The sequence below is a fragment of the Balaenoptera acutorostrata genome, chromosome 1, assembly GCF_949987535.1.
Source record: "Balaenoptera acutorostrata chromosome 1, mBalAcu1.1, whole genome shotgun sequence".
Taxonomy (NCBI): Eukaryota; Metazoa; Chordata; class Mammalia; order Artiodactyla; family Balaenopteridae; genus Balaenoptera; species Balaenoptera acutorostrata.
Window position 1 is genome coordinate 141,605,833 of NC_080064.1, and position 25,141 is coordinate 141,630,973.

Genomic DNA, 25,141 nt, shown 5'->3' on the forward strand with positions numbered 1-25,141 from the left:
TCTCTAAGGGACACTGGCATTGAACAGGAAAAAGTCTAGAGAAGGATCTTCTTTTGATTTCCAATTACCAATGTATAACACTAGTCTGTATACACCTCTCTGAAATAATGATGGCTAACACTTTCATAGAAGTTCACTGTATGTCAGACACCATTCTAAGCTCTTTACCTCATAAACTTTCAACAACCCTATGAGCTAGGTACAACTGCTATCCTAACGTTCTACTGAAGAGCAATGTGCCCAAAGTTACAGTTAGTAACTGGCAGAGCCAGGACTTGAACACCCAGTCTGACTCCAGGGTCCAAGCTCCAAATCACTGCACTATGCCACCTTCATGTTGCAGGATTTGACTACTCCACCTTAGATTACTGGTCAATGATTTTAAGTGTGTCATGGTATGAATAAGGGCAACATCAATCAACGATAAAAGGCAATATCTAATCTATGTACTTGAGACATCTGGATGAAACTTGTCCATTTGTCTGCTTGCCTCACGTGGCACAGACACTGCAGAAAAGGATATTGATGGTTTCGTCAAGGTCCTCTAGATCCCACTCTATGCTCCGGAGGTTGTTTCTCAGCTCGTTGGTGGTCCAGTCGATTTCTTCCCTCGTGGCTGTGGATGGGTCCTGGAGGAGCTCTGTCCATCTCTGAAACAATCCCTGTGCAGTGTTGACTGCTTTCTGTACCTCTCTGTATTCAGGTGAAGGGAAAGGAGAGATATGAGACAGTATGTTCCACGAACAACTTACAAGACTTAGGTGAACCTTTACGATCAGACACCATCCTCAGCAACCACCATTCCCCAAAGTGTTTTTAAGTCGTTACAGAAGGCTCTTCATGGACAAATAGCAAAGTTCAAAACTTTAAAATAATAGTCTGAGTATTATGTTCTCAGCTGATTTCAAAATAAAACAGCCACTACTTAAGCAGCTATAATTACCAAGTTTGTTTGTGAAGGACAAAATTTAATTTTTCTAACGGACTGTACTTAAAAGTAGTCTAAGAAGCTATAATATAAATTAACTAAAGGGCCGTTAACATTCACACATGTTGCCAGTTGGAGTGAAGTAATTTATATCCAGAAGAAAAGGTTCTAAAACAACTTTCCTTTTCTTGGGGAGGTTTGTGTGGAAGGGGGTTAAAAAAGGGTAGAAGGAAGGGTTACTCTTACACAGCTAGTCTTTTAGAAGGCAAGTATTTTAATGAGACATTTTAAAATCCAACATCTCATTAGAAGATTCCTAAATATCATTAGCTTTAAATGTATCTACTTTCCTGGATTAAGCAACTCTGTACAGCAGATTACTGTGCTTCATGTTTAGGGAGTGAGACTAGGCCATTAAGAGCTATGGCCTATTTTGCTTTTAGATTAGATACAGTCACAGGGTCTTAAAAACTCCTCCCCTGCCCCTGCCATTGGGCCAATAGCCACCATTTAAATATTATAATCTAACACTACCACACATAAAAGCCAAAAAGGACTCATTTTATAATCATGGTCTCTTGTGTACAAAGATTATAATCTTCATGCTCCTAAACTAAGAGATCTGTTTTGAAACTTCTATGATTTCTTAACCAATTCTTCTGGGTGTTCAATCAGTGCGTTCGTTATCTATGGCTTTAAAACAGAAATTGCACGCATCCTATTCCCTCTGACATTTCAAGTACCACAGGAGACAGCACTAACAAAATGAAGAAAGGTGCCTTACAATATCTTGGACTATGAATACTGACGAGAGCTAAAAAGCTGAATGTTAAATAGAGAATACAGCCATTGGGCCCGTCTGAATAAATCACCGAGCTACACGGCCAACAATGAATCTACCAAGGTTATGTTCATAACCAGTTCATGGGTTAGGCAAGTCCCCTCATTTTTCCTCTCACATCAGTCGTATGCTTTTAGTGCTAAAGAGAAACTCTATTTGAGACAAAAAGAGGAAGGACTAGGTAAGTGAGATGTCAATCTGCTATTTTTACTCTTTATTGAGGTTTCTGGCTGATTTGGTAAAGAAAGAGGTATACATTTTGCCATAATATGAAGTACTTGGTTTATCTGTAAGTGTTGAATTTCCTCTATGACAACAGAAGACAGAGTTTAAAAGGTATCTAAAATGATCTCATTCTAAAGAATATGAAAATTATCAGTTCTGTAAAGGAAATTTGAATTCCTTTTTGAGAACTAGAAGCCCCAGGCTAGGGCATACCACATTCTCCAAACGAGCAGACAACTAGGATGCCGGAATTAAACTCTTAAGCAGTGATCCATAAACTTTTTTGGTCTCAGGGCTCTTTTGCACTTTTCAAAATTATTGAAGACTCCAAAGAACTCAGATTGATGTGGACTCTTTAGCTATTGCCACTTACTGTACTAGAAATTCAAACTGATATTTAAAAATATTTACCAATTAATCAAACATAATGATGAAATTACGATATGTTAATGTTTTTGCCAAAAATTTCAAAAACAACAATATTTAGTAAGAACAGTGGCACTGATTCACGTTTTTGCAAATCTCTTTAATATCTGGTTTAACAGGAGACAGGTGGATTCTCACATCTGCTTCTACATTCAGTCTGTTGACATGCGTTTTGGTTGAAGTATATGGTGGAAATCCAGCCTCATACAGATAGGTAGTTGGAAAAGGGAGGAGTATTTTAACAGTCTTTTCAGATAATTGTGGATATTCTTTCTTGACACAATACGAAAACTCGACAAGTGGCAGTTTCTTAAAGGTTAGCTGCAACTTGGAAGCTGAAACTGTACCAAAGACGTTGTGTATTCTCATACATTACAACCCACTGCTCCATCCTGTATTGTGAATGGATGTTTTACCCACATATGATTTTACAGCATGACGTACTGGTCATTTGTAAAGTATTAGTTTACTGAGCATCAAAGATCTTCCAAACGCTGACCCATTTCATTATACAATATCCAAAATCATATAATAATATCACCACCAATTCCATCAGAAAAACTTAACTACTGGGAATCTGTAAGATGATAACAGTTGATACGAGCTTTCCAAAATTCTGTTTTTTAAAAAAAGGCTCTAATTTCATCATCCACAAAAATACTGTCAGTTGTTTTCCGAGAAGTGACAAGTTCACCTCATTCATTTTTGAGAAAATGTCAAGTTTTTTTAAGATAATTTTGAGACTTGTGAACATATGCAAGTCTCAATAACCAGTTTGCGAGTCATTCTTTGAAGAAAAAAATGAGATTCTGTGGAGGAAAAAACGAGCTATTTCAGCTCACAGCTGGATCACAGAAGTGCTTTCCCTGGAGTCACCATCTTAGCTCACAATACAGCAAAAGAGTTTCATGCACTCTCTCATTTTGTGACACAGAGTATTAAAATGTGTACTAAGGCTGGGAGAAAACATTTGTGCATTACATGTCTGATTAATGACTTGTATCTACAATATATTTAAAAAAAAAACTCAAAACTTAAGAAAACTCAATTTAAAAACGGACAGAAGATCTGAACAGTCACTTCACCAGAGATGACATACAAATGACAACTAAGCACATGAAAAGATGCCTAATATCATTAGTCATCAGAAAAACGCAAAGTAAATCCACAATGAGATACCACTACAAACTTAGAATGGCTTCACACAACGACAATGCCAAGTGCTGACCAGGTGGTGGAGTAACTGGAACTCTCATTCATTACTGGTGGAAATGCAAAACTGTACAGCTACTTTGGAAAACAGTGTGGCTGTTTCTTAAAATTAAACATACAGGGACTTCCCTGGTGGCGCAGTGGTTAAGAATCCTCCTGCCAGTGCAGGGGACACAGGTTCGAGCCCTGGTCCGGGAAGACCCCACATGCCACGGAGCAACTAAGCCTGTGCGCCACAACTACTGAGCCTGCGCTCTAGAGCCCGTGAGCCACAACTACGGAAGCCCGCGCACCTAGAGCCTGTGCTCCACAACAAGAGAAGCCACCGCAATACGGAGCCCATGCACCGCAACAAAGAGTAGCCCCCGCCCGCAGCAACTAGAGAAGGCCCGTGCACAGCAACGAAGACCCAACGCAGCCAAAAATAAAATAAATAAATTTATAAAAAACAAAAACAAAAAAAACATACAAAACATACACTTAACATTATGACCCAACAAGCCCACTTCAAGGTGATACAAAAACACACAGGTTCATACAACAACCTGCAAATTCTTATAGTAGCTTTAGTCGTAACAGCCAAAAATTGAAAACAACCCGAATGTCCTTCAACTAAGGAATGGACAAACTGTGGTACATCTGAACAATGGAATACTACTCAGCAATAAAAAGAAACAAACCACAAATACATGCAACAATATGGACAAATCTCAAATGCATTATGCAAAATGTGAGAAGTTAGACTCAGAAGGCCACACATTGTATGATTCCATTTCTGTAACATTCTGGAGAAGGCACAACTATAGGGACAGAAAATAGATCAGTAGTTGCCAGATGCTGGGCATGGGGGAAGGGGGACACAGAAACTTTTAGGGGTGATGGATCTGTCCTGCAACTTATTTGTGGAGGTGGTCATTACTGACTATATGCATTTGTCAAATTTCACAGAAGTATACACTAAAAAGGGTCAATTTTACTGTACGTAAATTATAACTTTTAGAAAAATGAGGAAAGGTGTTCTTGGGACTCAAGATTTGATCAATTTTTTTTTTTTTTTTTTTTATTTTACTGTTTCATGAAGAACATTCTTGAAGGAATATGATTCTCATTTTTCTTTTTCATTGTGGGGGAGGAATACAATGACTACTAGTACAGTTTGGTGCCACTGCCTTGATTTAGGCTAAGGCACCAGCAGTTTGCACCATCAGTGTTATTGTCAACATGATGAAAAAAAGCAAATAACACCTGAGTAGTATCATGAAAAGCAGTTTAAGCTGAGGGGCTCTTCTATGAAAGGATCTTGAGACCCCCTTGGGATCCAAGGGCCACACTTTCAGATTTGAGGGGGAGGAGGGGCAGGTGGGTAGATTAAATTCTAGCAGCACAGAGTGAAATCGAGTCCTTAAGCATGCAAGAACTTGTGCATGTCCTAAAGAAGAAATGAAAGAAATGGCAGGAATTAGAAAAATGCTGCAAAGCAATCCCAGGATGACATTCAAAACGCAACAGGCCTGGCCAGTGACCTGGCTTATTCCACTCTCAATCTCTTATTTTTAAAAGAGGTTTCATTTTTAGTTTTCCTGTAGTAGCAGAGACATAAGAAAGTCAAAGTAGTCTTAGTGTACATTTCTAAGACACGTGTTAAGGGATCACAAAGGTGGAACTGTTAGCAATGGTTCAGATCTTGAAAAACCAGAACATGCAGTGTGTCAAGGAATCCTATCTTAAAAGCAACTAACGGGGTCCCTCAAAGTTTAAAACATCTCCCAATTTTTCTTCTTCCAGTATTAATTCAGCATAGTATTACCCTGAAAAAAGAAGGCATGAATGGAGAGAAAACGTGTGTCACAAACAAAACCTATTTTTAAGCCAAATATTAATGGTAACCAGGATATCCCAAAGAACTTAGAATTTCCGAATAGTTTCAAGAAATACAAGACACATGTAATAATGTACAAGACCCTACCTAGTGAGAAAACCTGCTCAATTCAGAACTACTTGTAAATATCTGGGGCTAAATATTTAGAATCACCTGTCATTCCAAGTAAATGGATGAACAGGACAGAGGAGTATATAACCACGACAGCTGTTTGATATTTGTGAGGGTTTCAACGGAGAAGAGCTGGTCGGATTTTCTTCACCTACTTTCTCAGGAAAGGTAAGGGAGTTGGTTCTGCATGAATTGGCTAGTGAGGCACTTCCCACACAGGCATGCCCAGCATCGTCTGCTCACCACACAGTGAGCCCATGTGAGCATGCTGCACCCTGTGGGCAGCGCTGCAGCTGCCGACTCCTTAGTCAACAGTGATCCACTTTCATCTGTGCTCTCCAGAAAGGTCAAAATCACAAGACATTGCCTCTGTTTCCTGTAGAGTTAGGTGCAGCTCTTTTCAGGTTTTTCTTCCAAGTGCGTAATGGGAATGATTAAAGCCTGACACCCACAACTTTCTATGAGGGGCCATGAATACCTTGAATTTTTGGAGCCCTTCAGTTTAGCAATCTTCTTGGTAAATAATAATCTGCTCACAGACAGCTTTGGGTATCATGTCTGACACCATTTCACCAAAAACTTGCTAATTGCTTTCCTAGGAATTACAGGTTTAGCTCCTGGCCCAGAGAAATCTTTCAGTCCACTGAAGGAGAGGGATGGCTATCTCCTACAACAGTCAAGCAGATGTTCTGCTCCTGTATCTGTTGCAGATGCGTCCAAAGTCAGTTTTGTCTTACACGTTTCATGAGTCACAGCGTTGGAAATACTACAGATGAGCCTCTTTCCCTTGCTGTCCACCAAACAGCCCATCAAAATGATGGGACCCATCATATCCTCATGGATATGAACTCCTTACGACCACCAGAATGAAGATCCTTCACTGCAAGCCATGCCAGTGCCCAAGGGACCACCTGTAACACAGAGCTGCTTCCCCAGTAAGCAACTGTCAGAAATGAAAACACAGTCCACATCTTTGAAGAACGTATCTTTCAGGCAAAAATAAAGCTTTCATCTAAGCTTTCAAAACCAGATTCTTCCATTCCTTATAAATATAGAGTTGACACTGGCAGGACTAACCAATCCAGTTTTGTTTTTTTTTCTTTTTTGCCACGCCATGTGGCATGTGGGATCTTAGTTCCCCGACCAGGAATCGAACCCGCATCCCCTGCATTGGAAACACGGAAGTCCCCCAGTTTGTTTTTGAAGCCAGCCCAGCACTAACCCCTGGTCACTGCTAGTTGAGCCCCTCCCATATAACATTCCAGTCTGTTCCACCATGGTAAAAGGCTCACCATCCCAACCAACCTTAGGGCTTCAGGCAATACATCCAGATGTCCATAAAATAATTTCTTATCTGGATCTCACTAAATTTGTTGGTAAGATGGGAGGAAGAAGTATTTTAGCCATTAGGGAGCTTTTGTTTCCCGGAATCTGTCATTCAGTTGGGCCAACGAATTGCAGGATAACCATAGCTGCAACCTCCATCAGCCTTTTGATTTCTCCTTCCTTCTTTGACCATGCTGATAGGCTCTGAACTGGCATCTGTTCCAGTTACTGTGGTTGTATAACAGTTACCCCAAAACTTAATGGCATCAAACGACCATTTCTTATGGGGAGTCTGTGGGACAGGAATTCGTGCCGAATGCAGAAGAGATGGCTTGTCCCTGCTCCACCATGTCTGGGGCCTCAGCTGAAAGACTGCCGGGCTGGGGCTGCAGAAGCAGGTGCTTCTCGGTGGTATCTGTGTGTCTGCGTAGTCTCTCCACATGAGTGCTCCAGCAGAGTGGCTTCAGTAGAGCTGGACTTGTGTCCCAAGTCAGAAAGATGCAGGTGGAAGCTGAATTGGTTGGTTGTCCTTTGTGACGAAGGCTTCAGGAGTCAAGCAGTGTCATTTCTGCCTCATTCTGTCAGTCGAGGCAGTTACAAAGGTCTGCCTGGGTTCAAAGAAAAGGAATGAGGACCCCAGCTTGATAGAAGAATGCCAGCTTCACAAGTTAAGAAAAGCAAATGGGAGAGGATATATATTGGGGCGGCCACCTTTGGAAAAACACAATAAGCCACAACACCTGTATCTGGGGCAGCACCCATCCTGCATGTCTCTTTACAGTGGGGTCCCTGTTTCATCAACACCCCTGAGAGGCTAGTGAAGGCAGATGGTTTCCACTCTACTAATGAAACCTGAAAAACCTAGGCTGGGCAAGCCTCTGCAACTCTATCACCCTTCTACCCCATATCCCACCAACCTGTTCTACCACCAATCCCTTGGGCTAGGTGAGAAGCTCTTTTTACTGCTTGACTTCCACACTCACGTCATTTGTGTTTAAGGGGAAAAATACACATACCCTGCACTTGACCTTACTGCCATTTCCAAATTCAACTTCACTGTGATAATATCTTTCGCAATAATTCTCCTGGAGGGGAAAAAAAGAGTCTTTACTTAGTTTCCTATAGTTACATACAATTTTGACCTCAACCTGCTGCTGCTTCCACAATGCCCCCGGAATAGCACTACTGCCACCAATGACACTGCAGGTCAAAGTCATGGGTGACTTGAACTCGTCCTCATTTCCAGCGTACTTGACACTACAGCCTATTTTCCTGAAACTCTCACTTCCTTGTTTTTGTGACATTGTGCTCTTCTGGTTTCTACTAATTTTCTCTTTCCTCTTCCTCCACCTGGTCCCAGTATTTCTCAGCACTATTTTTATAGCTTCTAGGTGCTCATCAACACTAGCAGGTTCAAAAGATCCCTTGAAGCTGATGACTCCCCACTGCATTTCCAACCCTCACCTCTCACCCAGGACTAATTCCTATATTTTTAGCTGCCTACAGGATCATTCCTTTTGCCTAAAACCAAACCAATCATATCCTCCCTACAAAACAGTAAATATTCATACAACAAAATGAAACAGAAAAAAAAAAAGCTTCCTTCTCTAACTTCCTCATTTTAGTCAACAGTGACACTATTTTCCAAGATTTGAAACTTGTCTAGACAAACATCATCTTTGACTCTTCCTCTTACTTCTCACCTTGCACAACCTCTGCTTAAGCTGCATCACTGGATTTTAGATCTAGAAGGAACTTTCACGATAACTAGTCTGCACTCATTAAACAAGTAAGAGAACGGGGGCTCAGACTTCTTGTCTTCTGGCCTCTAGTTCTGCTGACCCAGAGCATGAGGGGCCTTCCAGTACCAAGACCTATTCAATCCCATCTTTGCAAAGGCTCCAGACAAATCTATTTTCTTTGTGGAATCAGAAGACCCGGGTTTGAGCCCTCAGAAGTTGTTTGACCATAGGCAAGTGCATAGTAACTGCTAGTTAAAACCACTTCCTGATTAAGAATTTACAATAGGAAACATTAACTTTAAACTCCTCAGCTGGGTATTCCACGCCTCCTCCACCCCAAAACTGGCTGACTTTAATCTCCAACCTGACTTCTCACTGAAACAAAATCTGTTTCACTTGGCAGGTCTTCTTCCCATCCTCCCTTTCCTCATTCCCGGCTCTAGACTTTCACTCACTGCTTCCCCAGCTGGAAGAGTCCTTACACCTCTGCAAATGAAAAGCAGACATTTCCTTCAAGGCCCAGATTGAGGCCCTACTTGCTTCACTAAAGTGTCACTGACCAACATTCCCCCTGGGGGTCTTTCCAAGTTTTTTCAGTCTCCACAATATCTCAGCTCTATTCCAAACTCTTAGACGCAACGCATATTGTCTTTCACCTACACTGTTTCACATACCTGCATAGTGTTCTCCAAACCAGACTATAATTTCAGGAGCCAAATAGAGTATTAGGCATTCAATAAATGCCTAATTCAATATAACAAATGCCTGCAAAGTGGTTTTTATAGTGAAACATCTGATTGGGGAATTCCCTGGTGGTACAGTGGTCAGGACTTCCTGCTCTCACTGCTGACAACCCGGGTTCGATTCCTGGTCAGGGAACTAAGATCCCACGAGCCACACAGCACAGCCAAAAAAAAAAAGAAAGAAACATCTGGTTGATTTTTAAAAAGTAGAAAATGAGACCTGACTTACATTCAATTCTACTGGATAAAATTACTCTGTAAATAAGGATAATTTTTTCACAGTGACTACCAATAAACAGTTTTTTCAACAGTGTGACTGAAATGCACAATGCTTGCCTTCAAGGAGCTCATAATCTAGTGTTTAAAAGGCTGTACACACAGACCAGAGATGGTTAGAGAATAATACAATGTAACATACACTATCTTGCTCAACTGCTTACTTATGCCTTTATTTCAACACAGATCCACAGCCAAGAATCTGGAAATAAAACTGTCCTTGTTCGGGCACACAACGCCTCCAAATCAGCAAAATATTAAAGAACCACAACATTCGTGCCTTTTACCTATAGGAGAGGCTCACTTGGTACCAAAATACTCTCATATTCCACCGCTCAATTTCTTAGTGGCTTATTCTGATTAGAAGTTGCAAACAAGAGAGGGAAAAAAACTACAGAACCCAAAACTCAAAATGGGCTCACTCATCAAACAAATACTATGTAACACCTTACTGAACATAATGATGAAAACAACATGATTCAAATATGGTATGTTTCACCAAGGAAATTAGTCAAGATTTCTTAAAAGGAGACTCTCAGTACAGGCAAGGGGTCAAGGGAAATGGGCCCATCAAACTTTTGGGGGTGGGGTAGCGAGTCGAGTGGAGTTAGGGGTGTATCCTAGAGGGCAATTTGGCAACATGCATCAGAAGCTTTGAAAATATGCACCCCCTCTGAATTAGCAAATCTTCTACAGGACTACAGGCTATGGAAATAATCAGGAGCAGCAATGAAGACCTGTGACAAGCAGGCTGGCAACTATATTAACTGTAACAGTGAAAAACTTAGGTACATCATAAACCTTGTCCTAGGGCTTCCCTGGTGGTGCAGTGGTTGAGATCTGCCTGCCAATGCAGGGGACACGGGTTCGAGCCCTGGTCTGGGAAGATCCCACATGCCACGGAGCAACTGGGCCCGTGGGCCACAACCACTGAGCCTGCGCGTCTGGAGCCTGTGCTCCGCAACAAGAGGCCGCGATAGTGAGAGGTCCACGCACCGCGATGAAGAGTGGCCCCCGCTTGCCGCAACTAGAGAAAGCCCTCGCACAGAAACGAAGACCCAACACAGCCATAAATAAATTAAAAAAATAAAAAATAAACCTTGTCCTGGGTAATAAGTTATATCACATTTATATAACAAAATACAGTACAGCCATTAAAAAGCCTCCCCATCAAAGGCATTTTAAGGATATAAAAAAATACAGATGAAAAGATTATAAGACGAATCCCAATTTCTTAATGATTAATAACAACAATACCCATTTATATAAATCCTGGCCTTTCCAATTACAGGCTTATGAACTTGGAAGTTTTGTTTTTTGTTTTTTTTTTTACTAAGTTTCATTTTCTTCATTTGTAAGATGATAATAATAATAGTACTAGTACCTACTTCATAAGAATTAAAAAGACAATCCCTGTCATGTTCCCAGGACAGTGACTGATATATTTATTATATATCAAAAAAAAAAGAGAGATCAAAAACTGATGGATAGTATTACATAAAACTATTAATAGAAACAGATTAAAAAAACACCAAAATTTTAACTAATTATTTCTGGATGGTGGCATTTCAATGAATTTTTAATCCTTTTTTTATATTTTTATTTCCTAAGTTTTCTAAAATGAGCATATATCACTTTAAATGTTACTCCAAAAAAAAAGCGCGGGCACACGCACACGCGCGCGTGCACACACACACACACACACACACACACACACAAAACCAGTAAGACATGGTCTTTCCTCTCAGAAAGGGCAGCCTGTTTGGATGGAGACATATAGACATTTAAAAGAGAATGTTTACTGAGCACTTGATATATGCTCCAAACTGTGCTGAGGCAATTTACATGCATTAACTCATTTAATCCTCATAACCGATAAAGCAGGCATTGTTAAGCCAATTTTGTACATAAAGAAACAGGTTCAGAGAGGATAACTAATGTGCCAAAAGTTACACCAAGTAATTGACAGAAGTGAGATCCCAACCTTGGGTCAGCTTGATTAACAAAGCTCAGTTCTTTCACCAAACCTCACTGCCTCCGGAAGTCACATAAAAAGAAAAATTACACCCAGAACATGCATTTCCTTTCCCTTTACACCCAGCTTTGTTCTTCTTACAGAATTTATCACCACCTGACATACCATATATTCGTTCATTTGTTTACTGTCTGTCTCGAATATAAGCTTCATAAGGACAGGGATGTCATTTGTTCACTGCAGTACCCTTAGCCCCTGGCACACAGAAAACAGACACTCGGTATTTCAGAATGAAGGATTCCGAATAGAGCTGTGACCTGATCGCGTCTCCGAGGTCACGTCTGGCAGCGGTGCAAATGAAGCTTGCTGAAGAAGCTGCTTACAAGAGTTCAGGTGGGAGAGGACAAGGACATGAACTAGGGTGGAGGAACCAAAACCAGAGAGGAAGAGAAGATTCCAGAGATATCCAGGGGATGCACTGATAGGCCCCGGTGACCAGGTGGACATGGGACTGAAGGACTGTGCGGAGTCAGGAGTAAAGAGGGCTAAGAAGAGGAAGGCATTTTTAAGGAGGGGGAAGGAAAAGAAAAAAAGGGGAAGATATCTACCCCATAGCATGGGGGATGTCGAACAATTAGTAGAAAACACAGAAAAACAAACGGGAGAGAGTTAGGTCAGAGTGACTGGGGTGCAGGATGTGCACAGATACACAGGGACCACTTGACACAATGGGAATAATCAAACTCACCCAGTGAGAACACACAGGAGAGGGTTAACTAGACAAACTACAACTTAGGGGCAGGCCTGAGTTGATTCAGTAGAGCTAGGGGTTCTGGTAGTGAAAATACCACTGTGAATGTCTGTGCCAGGTAGGGCCACATCTGCCCAATTGTGGTAGTTTTCTCCCGTGTTCTGGGATTCTGCTCTGAACAAGAAGACATCGAGAGTGTCAAAACCTCACAAAACGATCTTTGAACACTCAGGCACTAATCATTGCATATGTAAATTAAAACAGCTTTCGAACTGGTCTCCTTTTTATTTTTATTTTTTATTTATTTAATTTATTTTTGGCTGCATTGGGTCTTCATTGCAGTGGCTTCTCTTGCTGTGGAGCCCAGGCTCTAAGCCCACGGGCTTCAGTGGTTGTGGCTCGCACGCTCTAGAACGCAGGCTCAGCAGTTGTGGCGAATGGGCTTAGCTGCTCTGAGGCATGTGGGATCTTCCCGGACCAGGGCTTGAACCTGTGTCCCCTCCATTGGCAGGCTGATTCTTAACCACTGCGCCAACAGGGAAGCCCTGGTCTCCTTTTTAATCTTTCTACACACTGATGCAACCAACACTACTACCAAATCAATATTCCCGAAACCCTCATTTCATGTCATTTCCCTGCTTAAAAAATCTCCAGTGGCCTCTTAGAGAGAGACTCTTCTCGACCCTCTTCTACCTGTACCTGTGGATGTACCTGTAGAAGTGTTAACAGTATGAGTAGAACTAGGCAGCTGAATTTTGAACCCTGGGTCCACTACCTATTAGCTGTGTGACCCTGGGGAAGTAACTCAACCCCTCTGTGCTCCCTCAGCTCCTCATGTATAAAATGGGGCTAATACCCACACCACAGAACTGTTCTTATAAAGTGAAAATTCTTATAAAGTGCTTACTTAGCATGCGACGCCTGACATAGAAGCTGCATCCCTTAAATGTTAGCTATTATTATTATTACTTCTCCAGATAAACTTCCTACTGCACCTGGGATGCGCTCCTTGATGATTTCTAAACACACAATGCCTGCCTTTGCTGGGAGTGTTCCCACCCACGAACCACCGCTCCTTAACCACAACCACCAAAGAGAATTTATTCAACATTTATGCTACATATTCAAGGTGCTGGGCTGGAAATACAGGAAAAACAAACAGTTCCAACCTTCAGAGCTCACAGTCAAATAATGAAAGACAGCCAGAGGAAGAGTGCAATAATGTGTTACAGGTGCCAGGGGAAGCACTTCCTGTAGGCAGTGGAGATGCTGACACTGAATCCTGAAAGCTGAGTGGGTGCATCAGGCAGAGTGGACGCATGTGGGGTAAGAGCATCCAGTCCTGCGGTCACTGTCACTGTACTGAGTCTGGTGAAGCTGGAGCTCTGTGCTAAGGGCAGGCAGAGTGAGCGCAGGGTTGAGGAAGGCCACGTCACGGAGGTCAGGAAGTGTTGAGCTTTTATTCTGTAGGCAACAGGCAGCCACTCAGTGATGTTAAGTGGGGAACTCCTGCTTGGGTTCTAGAAAAGCTCCACCTGTGCTGCCCAATATGGATGCCACATGTGAACCGTGCTAGTGTGACTGTGGGACTAAATTTTAATTTTAAATTTAAAAACTGATACGCAATTCAGTTACCGAAAATTTTTAAAGTATATTTGGAACAATTTGGGTATGTGAATCTATTGAATACTTTTTCAACTGTAAGTTTAATGAACTCTAAATACAGATCAAGTGTTCCTGATGAAAATTTAGCATCCAAATTGAGATGTGCTGTAAGTAAAAAATACACACCAGATTTTGAAGACAGTACAAAAAGGGTCAAATCTTCTTTAATAATCTTTAATCACACGTTGAAACATTTTCACTATACTAGGTTAACAATGACATTAAAATTAACTTCACCTGTTTTTTACTTTTTACTGTGTCTACTAGGAAATGTAAAATGGAATGTGTGGCTCACCCTGCATTCTGGAGAGCACTCATCCAACAGAACCAAGGCAGATGCAAGAGGAAAGAGACTGGAAGCAGGAAGACCAATAAGAGACTCTTCTTGATGAGTCCAGAAGAGACACAGACCTGAATTATCTAAATGCTCCCCGTCTTCGAAACTTAATTCAAGACCTACTACTACCTCCAAAGCTGTTCCAGTCATAACTGTTCCTAATGAGATGCCTTTCTCTGAACTACTGGGGGAGTTAATCATCTGTAGGATTCACTTCGGCACTTAATCATATCCACCTGTCATTTCTACTTAATTCTGGAGTGAGCTGTTTCTCAGATTAGACTATCAGCTCCTAGGCTAAGGGCCACAATTTAGGCGTCTTTAATTTTTCCACATTGTGCAGTGCACTTTCAAAACTTTTAATAAACAGAACTACACGAATGGCTCCCCATATATTCCGTCGCATAATCTGGAGACACTCGTATAGCTAATTTTACTTTTCCTTAGCAGAAGGTTTTGACATCTTACCGACATGAGCTAAAACCATGTAAAAGTCAACCAACACTCCAGGCCAATGTTCCAATAAAGCAGTGATATCTAATCAGTGAGCAAGCCTTGGCAAACTGTACTGGATACTAGCAGGAAAAAAAAGTCAAGATGGCAGAGCAATTTAGCATTTCCACAAATTCCATTAAAAATCAAACCCGAAATTCTGATTATCTGTGGCCTCCACTGCCAGAGATAACCTTTGCAACCTAAGCATTAAGGACATTCATTCAAGAGAAAAAACACACAGCTTTCACATTTAAAAATCAACCCCTAAAAATCAATCCTTCTAATAAGCAACACATTTTCCAGGTAGAGAGCCACATATTACTAATAATCTAAACTCAGCATTCTCCCATCTAAATTAAAGTCAGGTGAAGGAAAATCTTTTTAGGGAAATGTTAAAAAATATATATATCTTACTGTATCATTGATAATAAAGTATTTCACCTAAAGTACCACTTAAATTTTCTGAGAGGAACCCTTAAAACACATACACACACTCAAGCAACTGGTCAGCTTTTACCCTTACAAAAATAGGAAGCTAGCAGCAACTAGTTGAAAGCAAAGGGACACTTTATGGTTATCAGCACTGATCTTTCCGGAACTTTGCAGTTCTCAGAATTTTAATGTTTGTTTGACATTTAAAACAAAAGCTGACAAGTTATAACAACAACAGAATCGATCTTTCCTGAATTTGTTTAATGGCTATAAAGCCTACGTAACAGTGCAAATAAAGTTTCTATCTCCAAACGACTGAGCAATCAAAGATGGAGTCACGACAGCTCACAGGGAAAAATAAGTTAAGGCTGTTCTAGTCTGAAAGGCAGAAGAAGAAATGGGGGAAACCTGTCAAATAGCCTGGATGAAATCAGGGAGTTAAAAAGAAAGCACTCATTTCCTTTAGCACTGTGGGAAAATCCCGGTGCTAACAGAAAGCTAAGGAAAGTTTGGTTTGGCTGATTTCATTTTGTTTTCCTTCCAACATCATCACTGAGTTTGAACGGCTGTTTTCCTCTCCTCCCATTACTCAGTAAAAACTCCCCCACTGAATTGAGTTGTCTTCCGGAGCCTCGCGCCCCCGCCTCCCAGCCTGCAAACGTGCTCAGACGCCTCTGGGTAGGTTGTGGTCTCACCAGTCTGCGGGCCAGCGCTCCGAACTCAATGGACAATGGGAGCTCACCCCCGTCCTCGCCAACTACAAAGCTCAGGAGGGCCATTTCCCTTTTCCTGCCCAGATGCTCTTTTTCCCCCTTCGAAGCAGGGCCCCGTGCTCCACTACAGCTGCAGTTTGGTCTGGGACGCCTGTCTCCCTTCCCACCTGCGGAGCTGCTGAACCCCTCCACCCCTCCAAATAAGTTGTAGGGCAGCGCACAGGCCAAAGGGGACCCCCTCCCCAGGGGCTTAATTGGGGGCACGGGTTTCAAAGTCCAGGTAGGACGGGGAGGGGATGTCTCTGGACGCTTGATCACGGCCCTCAAGGCTAAGCCGTCCCCACTGTCCCCCCGCCAGCCTCTGCTTGTCTCCCATCCCCCTACAGCGAGGAGAGCGGGGAGGTGCGGGCAGGCAGCACGGCCACCTCCTCCTCCAGTGGAGCCCTCGGCGACACTCACCCTTTCACCACAAAGAAGGGGTCCTCCATGGACATGGCGTCCCGGCCCCCGGCCGCCTCACGCCTGCTCCGCGCACAGCGCGCCCAGCGAACCTCCCTCTGCCCAACCCACCCGCCTCGCGCGGCCGCCGGCGCCTCGGCCTGGGGGACCCGGAGCCTCTGCGCGCGCAGGCCGGGGTGCACTGGCCCGCCGCGGGTCCAGCACTTCGTCGGCACGGCAGACCGAATCCCTGACTCTGGTGCCCCGCCCCGCGGCCGCCCCCTCCCCCGGCTCCTCCCAGCGCGTCCGGCCGCCTGGCTCCGCCCCCGGGTTGCTCAGCCTCCGCCAGTCATGAACGCCGTCTGCCGCCCCACTTCCGCACCCATGCTCACGTGACCAGACCTGGCCCCGCCCCTTGTCATTGGGGCCTGGGCACCTTGTCACAAGACCCTGGAGACGCGGCTCTGGGGGTGGTGGGGGAGGGCGGGCCTTCTCTCGCCTCGCCCCTCAGGATTCGGGGGGAGGAGCTGCTTGTTCCCTTGCGGGAAAGGCCGTCGGGTTTCCTAGATACGCGTAGTACCTGCTTTGCGCGATCCTTTCACCTTTCCTCTACTTTTGATACTTGATTTTTGATAACATGTTGATTTAGAAATCCATCTCGTTCTCGACTTACAATAAAGCGTGCTCGTATACATTATCTGACTATGATAATATTGAACAACTCCTTTATGTAGGTCTTACTATATCCAGCAATGCGCTGAAGGCTGTATGTGCATTATCTCAATATTTTTTGGGGGGGGGGCGGTATTACTATTCCCATTTAGTAGATGGGAGAATTTCAGAGAGGTTTCAAGATTTCCTGTGCTCACACAACCTGGACAGGGCAGAGCCAGAGAATCTGTGCACCGTCTTCCAGACTGGGGTGTGTTTTCTTTTGCTGTGCGTTCTTTTCATACAGCATACGGTGCTTCCCAAGAGAGAGAACTTTTGAGGGACAAAGAAAGGGCCAGGTATAGCAACTTCTTCCAGACTAAATGGTTCAAAAGCGATTCCAGAAAGCATTTTGGCCAGAACAGTTATCAAACTCATACGCTAGATATGCTGTGGGGTTTGTGAACTTTAATTGCTGATTATCATTGAGCACTTCCTGTATGTCAAGCACTGTGCTAAGTGTTATCTCAGTTGCTCTCACAATGAGGTAATTACTGTTGTTATCCCCATTTTACCAGTGAGAAGTCTGAGGCTCTTGGAATGTTAAGTGACTTGCTTAAAGTCACCAGTCTTTTTGGAGATGAGAGAGTCCTCAAAGCCAGACAAACCCTGTTTGAACCTGAGTTCTATTATTCAGTTCCTCATATATAAAACATGGATAATAATATTTAGCTCATGGATTGTTGTGAAGGTTAAATAAAAATGCATGGAAACCCCAAAGCCCCAGCGGAGTGAGGCAGTGAAGTCAGGGAAACCAGTCCAGAGGCTGCTGTGGTCATCTAGTCTGAAGGGGTGAAGACCAGACTAGGATGACAGCAATTGTAAATAGAGAGGAAAGGGAGAATCTGATTGATGTTCCCAAGGAAAAACAAAACACCTAGACATGACGAAAGATTGAATAGGGTTAAGGAGGGGAGAGGTGAAAGCCAAAGACTCCAGTCTTCTCTGAGACCCTGGAGGAGCAGTGGAGGTCAGGTATGGGGGAAAAAAGAAGCTGTTAGAAGAGAACTGTTTTGGTTCTGAACATATTGAGATGGGGAACTGAAAAGGGATCATCTTTCATTCATTCAATAAACACAGAAATCGAGAAGATGAGAATCGTGATTAAGAGCCATAGTTGCAGCCAGATTACCTGAGTTCAAATCCTAATTCTGCTACTTCCTGACTGTTGTGTCTTGGGCAAGCTGCTTAGTCTCTCATTGTCCTCAACTATGAAATGGATACTATAATAACACCTTCCTCATAGAGAGTGTCATCAGGATTAAATGAATCAGTGTCTAAGAAGTGCTTAGGACAGTGCTGGCACGTGTTGTATTCTTACTATGTGCTAGGCACTGAGGACACAGAGATGTACAGGCTTGGTCCTTGACTTCAAGGAACTCTCAGACTGGTGGGAGAGCCAGGCCAGTTACACAATGAAAGAAGGGCATGGGTTGATGGGTTGTCATAGAAACAACCCAGCCTGGAGGCGGTGGGGGGGGCGGGGGGGGGGCGGAGCCACGGCAGGGGGCATTGCCGGAATGGAAGGAATGAGACTGTGGCCGCAGGAACTAAGGCTGGAAAGGGGCAGGGCCAGTTTATTGGGGGGCCCTTGATTGTGCTGTCAAGAACTGTGGACACTCTGCTATAGATCATGGCAGCTGAGGGAATTGACAGGATAATACTGGCATTTGACACAGGTGCAGCAATGGCTGAAAGATCAGCTAGGAGGTCATCATCCAGAGTAGGGATGAGGGTGTCCTGAAATAAGCTCACTGGAGGACGGAAAGGAGGGATACATTTGAGAAATACTTTAAAGGCAAAATCTGGAGACATGGTGAATTATTATCCCAATCTTTTAAAAGCCCTGAGATACATGTTCTTGTTCTGGAACACTCCAGAAGACACTTGCTCTTGTTGGCATCCATTGACTTGGCTATGGCTGTCTGCATTTTCCAGCACCAGCCACAGGAAATATCCACATACTGGTCATGTTTTCTTTCTTCTCCTTAGTTGTTACCATCACTTCCACCCTTATCTACACACTGGATTAAAATAAACCAATTTTAGCCAATCTATATATCCAACACAAGGAAGTGACTAAAAATTTATGGAACGTTCATCTGATGGGCACTAAAAATGTTTAAAAGTGTGTAATGACATGTATTGAAAGTAGCAAGACAATACTGTATATATGATATGATTTCAATTCTGTTCACTTTTATATATAGAAACAGTTTTATGCATAGAAATTTTTTATACATAGGAAAACGAAAATGTACTTAAAGTTTGGCAATTTTCTACAATGGACTATTTACTTGGATAATCAAAAATATAAAAAGTAAAAAAGAAAAGAAAAATTGAAGAAAGATAAGTGAGAAAGCCAAGTGACTACATATGCAAAAGTACATCAAAGGTTAGCAATTTTAAATCCTTTTTAGATTAACTCAAGTTAGAAGTGTATGAATGAATGGATATTAGTGAGTACTAAAAGTTAAAATACACTATTGGAATTCAGTGAACTTCTTGACATAACAGTGAATTTGAACCATCATAGAAGGGCAGGTATGACCTTTACCCTCCTCTATGAATTTGTTAGTGCACAGGGGAGGAAAAATCACAATTTCTCTTGGTAAACTAGTGAATAACAATAATACTAATAGCAATTGCTAACATTTACTTACTATGTAAGTTTGTGCTAAGTAATATACACTGTGCTAAGTAACATACACTATGCTAAGTAATCTACATGCATACTCTTCAAAAGTGGCTCCAAAATTTCTACATGGGGCAGGTTTTAGAATGTAACTGGTTTGGACAACAGGGCTAGGAGGCTTGAACTGAGGTTGCATGGCAGATCCACTGTATTTTCTTAAATTTGGGGCTTATTTGGGACCATGATTATATGTGCATGATAGTGGTGCTCTAAAGTCCCAAGAAGTGAAAAGTCACCTCTTGGTTCCACCACTGCTGATTTCATTGAATCCTCACAACAGCTCTGCTTATTACCCCAATTTTCCACAAAAGAAATCTGAGGCTTAGAGAGGTTAATAATTTGCCCAAGGTCTCACAGGTAGGAAGTGAGAGCCCCATTTGAAAATAAGTTTGTCTGACTCCTAAACCCATGTTCTTTGTTGCAGTACTCTCCTGCTGATTTGTATAAGGGCTAGCCTTGCCCCAAAACTGGTGAATGGATTTTACCTAAGCACAGAAAGTGGCTCAAATCAGATTTCACAGACATGCATGTGCACACATGCACACACACACACACATATTGAATTTTTTAAAAGAGCCCGGAGGAAACTACTTACTGAACATGATAAAAAAAAAATTACAGTATATTGAAAACAATATATTTAACAAATAAGACCCTTTTGCTAACTTAATAATTTGTCTTTTGGTTTTTGAGGATGACTTGTCCCATTTGTAGGTGGGTCAGATTCTTCAGAAGGGCCTTAAGATATATATAATAAAGCAGGTATTAAAAAGCCAAAGACATAATTAGAGGGATCCGTAGTAAACAAGATAAACACAAGCCACTCTGAAAAATAAAACTTGAGATTCAAGGATAGACAGTTGCTCAGACGTAGAGCTAGTTCCCAAGGAGAGGGCACAGGACGCTCCCCACTTCAGTGCTTCCCAGCTTAGGCAGGCCATCTTCACTTGTCCTTTAAGATCTTGACTGTTATTAAATCTATTTATTTAAAAACTTAAGGACTATTAAAGCTATGCCATAAAACATGCATGTTGGTATTGGGAAATTGTTACGTGAAAAATAAATTACCAAATAATGTTAGGATGTGAAACCCTGTTTTGGTAAAATGAACCCCCCAAAGTGTGTTTGTATACATGCATATATAGTCATAGCAAAAGCACTGAAAAGACATATACTAAAATGTTAACAGTGGCTTTCTCTGAGGAGTGATTTTTGTCTTAGTACTCTGATTTTTTGGTGTATTTTGAAGTTTTCTGGATTTTGTTTGTTTGTTTTTTATTTATTATTATTATTATTTTATTTATTTATTTCTGGCCATGCAGCCCAGCTTGTGAGATCATACTTCCCCAACCAGGGATTGAACCGGGGCCCTCAGGAGTAAAAGGGCTGAGTCCTAACCACTGGACTGCCAGGGAATTCCCTTCTGGATGGTTTTTGCTAATTTGCACTTAAGATAAAATGACTTTAGGGCTTCCCTGGTGGCGCAGTGGTTGAGAATCTGCCTGCCAATGCAGGGGACACGGGTTCAAGCCCGGGTCTGGGAAGATCGCACATGCCACGGAGCAACTGGGCCCGTGAGCCACAATTACTGAGCCTTCGCGTCGGGAGCCTGTGCTCCGCAACAAGAGAGGCCGCGATAGTGAGAGGCCCGCGCACCGCGATGAAGAGGGGCCCCCGCTCGCCGCAACTAGAGAAAGCTCTCGCACAGAAACGAAGACCCAACACTGCCATAAATAAATAAAATTAAAAATAAAAAAAAGATAAAATGACTTTAAAAAGTGTGGTCATCATGCCCACTTTTAAATGTAAATGCCTCAGACTGCAGTACAGTATGCAGTTTTGGAACAAGATACGAACAGAAATTCAAAGGAGCAAATAAATACACTGCCATGGAACTCCAGTGCTAGTGAGAGATCTCTGGGACTATTGGGGGCTCTGGGAGTGGCACAAGGGTGCCCTACATTTGTTAAGTGAAGAGTTAAGGGAAGAACAAAGAAGTGAAGGAGGAAAGAAAGGAAGAAAGAAATACAAATATCTGAGAAGAGAAGGTGCTAGGAGATGCTGACAAGGTGTCAAATATTAATTTCATTATTATCTTCTTTTGGGAAATGGAAGACGTATAGTTTCCTGTTGCTGCTGTAACAAATTAGTACACACTAAGTGCCCTAAAACAACATAAATTTATTCTCTTATAATTCTGGGGGTCAGAAGTCCAAAAGTGGGTCTCATGGGCTAAAATTAATGTGATGGCAGGATAGCACAGGGAGATCAGCTCGGTGCTTTGTGACCACCTAGAGAGGTGGGATAGGCAGGGTGGGAGGGAGACGCAAGAGGGAGGGGATATGGGGATATATGTATACGTATAGCTGATTCAATTTGTTATAAAGCAGAAACTAACACACCATTGTAAAGCAATTATACTCCAATAAAGGTGTTAAAATAAATAAATAAATAAATAACGTGATGGCAGGGTTGCATTCCTTCTGGAGGCTCTAGGGGAGAATCTTTTCCTTCTGTTTCCAGTTCTAGAGACTGTTTGCCTCCCTCTTATAAGATCCTTGTGATTGGACCCACCAGATAAGCCTGGATAATCTCCCCATCTCACGATTTTTAATTTAATCTTATCTGCTAAGTCCCTTTTGCCACGTAAGGTACGATATTCACACGTTCTGGAGATTAGGATGTGGATATCTTTGGGGTGAGGAAGGGGGCATTATTCAGCCTGCTGCAGAAGGAAACCAGTATGTTCTCCTACCTATCTGGTACATTGTAAACAGAGCCTCATCTAATTCTACGACAAGACTTGTGAAATATATGCCAGGATTTGCTTTTAAAGTTGAGGAAACTGAGCCTCAGTACAATTTGGGATTCTGCGCAAGGTCCAGTAGCCGGGATGCGATCCCGGGTCCCTGAGCCGGAGCTCAAGCCAGCCTGCCTAGTGGCCTTGCCTCCACTCATCTCTCCCACTCACCTCTATTTCCTCTTTCTTGTCTGGGCCTGTCCTCCAACTCCCTGAACAAGCTTTAGCTTCTGTTTCCCAACTCATCATGCTCTTGTGGCTTGGTGCTGAGGTTTGCTAATCAGCCAAGCCAGGCCAGCTGCCCCTCAGAATCTTCTATTAGGCTTTTTTCTACCTCTCCTTTATTCAACGAGCATTTTTTGAGCTATTGGGCTGGGTGCTAGAGCAGCAGGGAAGATAGGCCTAAGCTAAAAATGTCAGGACAGTCTACATGATACATATTATATCAGACATAAGGACTGAAGCATTATAGGAAGCCAGAGCAAGTCCTGGGAACTTTGTGTGAATCTTTCTCATGGACCTTGGGAGAAATCTAAGCTCCAGGGAATAAGCAAAGACTTCTTTTTCTTTTGAGCCTCCTGGGGGACCAGATATGATTAATCTTTGTGTTCCCTGTGTCTTTCCCATAATTGTGTTCCATAAATATTCGAAAGTTGGGAACGGGGTCAAGACAGGAACAGCAAAAAGAGCAAGCAGTGTCTGAGACCAACAAAGGGTTAAAGGCCACTGCGGAAGGCAGGCAGTGCTTTTGTTTTCTCTCTCTCTCTCTATTCTACCTAGCAACTGATGACACTAACTATTTCCCCTGTTTTTACTGGAAGAGGACCCTGAGTGTCACTCAGTTGCTGAATCACTCAAGAGCCGGTAGAGTACAGGTTCTTGAAAGATCAGCAGGGACCTGTCGGTGTTTTGGTTAAAAGAATCGGAAAGAGAAGGATTTTAGAGGGGCCAATGGTGCTCCTGTTGCCCCTCATCATTGCATTAGCAGTGATGCACAGTGACGCTCGTGAGTACCCCAAGTTCTCTTCGCTCTGAACTCCTCAGCCGAGGCAGCCTCAGGGAAAGAGCTTGTCTTCCTAAAACTTCTGGTGAAATGATTAAGAAGGCAGGGGCAGGAAATTGTGTTTATTAAACCCAGGACTTGTCAGAGGGTTGGACTAGCTGTACAGTTTTCCAGTTCATGTGTGTAGGATTTTGATGTCACCTGCCTTCTGAGGGGTTGGAAGCCATTCTGCAAAGACCCTCTGGGTAACTTCCTCACTTCCTACTTCCCTTCTGAGCATTTGCTCCCTTTCTTTTCTGCTCATGTCTTTTCTTTTACTTTTGTTTTTCCTCTCTGCTAGCTTGGTGGGTCTCATGAGGATGTGGTCAGAGTTTCAGGGCCATTGAACAGTAGAGCAGATCCATTGTTCAGGTTTACTTGTTTTTCCTCTTCACCACAAGCCCAACATGTAACACAAGATCCCAGAAAGATAAAACCATGGTTCTGGACTTGTTTACTAGGTGTAAGAGATATCAACTGAGTAGAAGGAGTTTTTCATTGTTTAGGGAACCTATGTTACTAGGGAAGCAGTTGCTTTCTGTTGCCCCCAATACACAAAAAGACCTGTGGGCTGGAAGCACCAGGCTTCTCTGCCCTAAGCAACTGCTTTCCCAGCTAGGGGCCAGCACTCCCAGGTGGTTGCCGGGCAATGTCTCCATCTCAGTCTGGGCCACCACCATAGGCAGTGATTCATGAGCATGATAGGAAGGGGCTCTTTCAAGTCATCTGTGTGTTAATTATACAAATGTTGGTTGATGACCAAAGTGCTGTTGGTGTGACAGCACTTTTGGGGACATGACCATGAACAAGACAGACAAAGGTTCTGCTTCTATAGAAACTTAATCCAGAAAAAGTCCTACCATTCAAGTCAGAAATGGGAAAGATTGAGGGTGAGGGTAAGAGACAGAGGATAAAAAGAGGAAAGGAGTGATATTTCTAGAATGTAAAAAGCCTATATATTACCTGTATTTAATCCTCAAAGAACTCTCCAATAATATGACCACAATATCCCCTAAACATAATCTTTCACGTGATGGTCTAACTGACCCTTGTGGCAGGCTAAGAAAATATCCTCATTTCCAGATGAGGAGACCCAGGCCTAGAGAGGTGGACTCAGCTCACATAACGAGCAGAGTCTGAAGTACACGTGGGTCTTCTAGCCTACAGTCCAGGGCTTTCCCGCAATATCACCGCGCCTCTGGATGTGGACGCTTGGCACTTCGATAATAGGTGGAATGAGAAATAGAACCAGTCATATATAAAGGGCAGGGAAGGTCGCTTTGTGCTGGCTATTCTCCTTTTGACTCCTTCCACTCCATCCTTCTCTGGCCTGTCTTGTGCCCTGGGAGGCTGACTGCTACAGATGGCATCACCCAGT

General features: G+C 42.8%; 1 protein-coding gene across 6 annotated transcripts in view; it reads right to left on the minus strand.

Moving 5' to 3' along the window:
- STX6 (syntaxin 6) overlaps nt 1-16,773 on the minus strand; it is a 75,653-nt gene extending 58,880 nt beyond the window's left edge. For 2 of the 6 annotated variants that reach the window (XM_028168016.2, XM_028168017.2), the window contains exons 1-2: nt 16,537-16,773; nt 524-693 (exon numbers count right to left, since the gene is read on the minus strand). In XM_028168016.2, coding sequence (XP_028023817.1) covers nt 524-693; nt 16,537-16,571 — 205 coding nt within the window. In that variant the 5' untranslated portion in view covers nt 16,572-16,773. The remainder of the gene's footprint in view (nt 1-523; nt 694-16,536) is intronic. The other 4 variants (XM_057551574.1, XM_007188190.2, XM_007188188.2 and 1 more) reach the window with 4 other exon arrangements.
- Nucleotides 16,774-25,141: the final 8,368 nt, after the last annotated feature.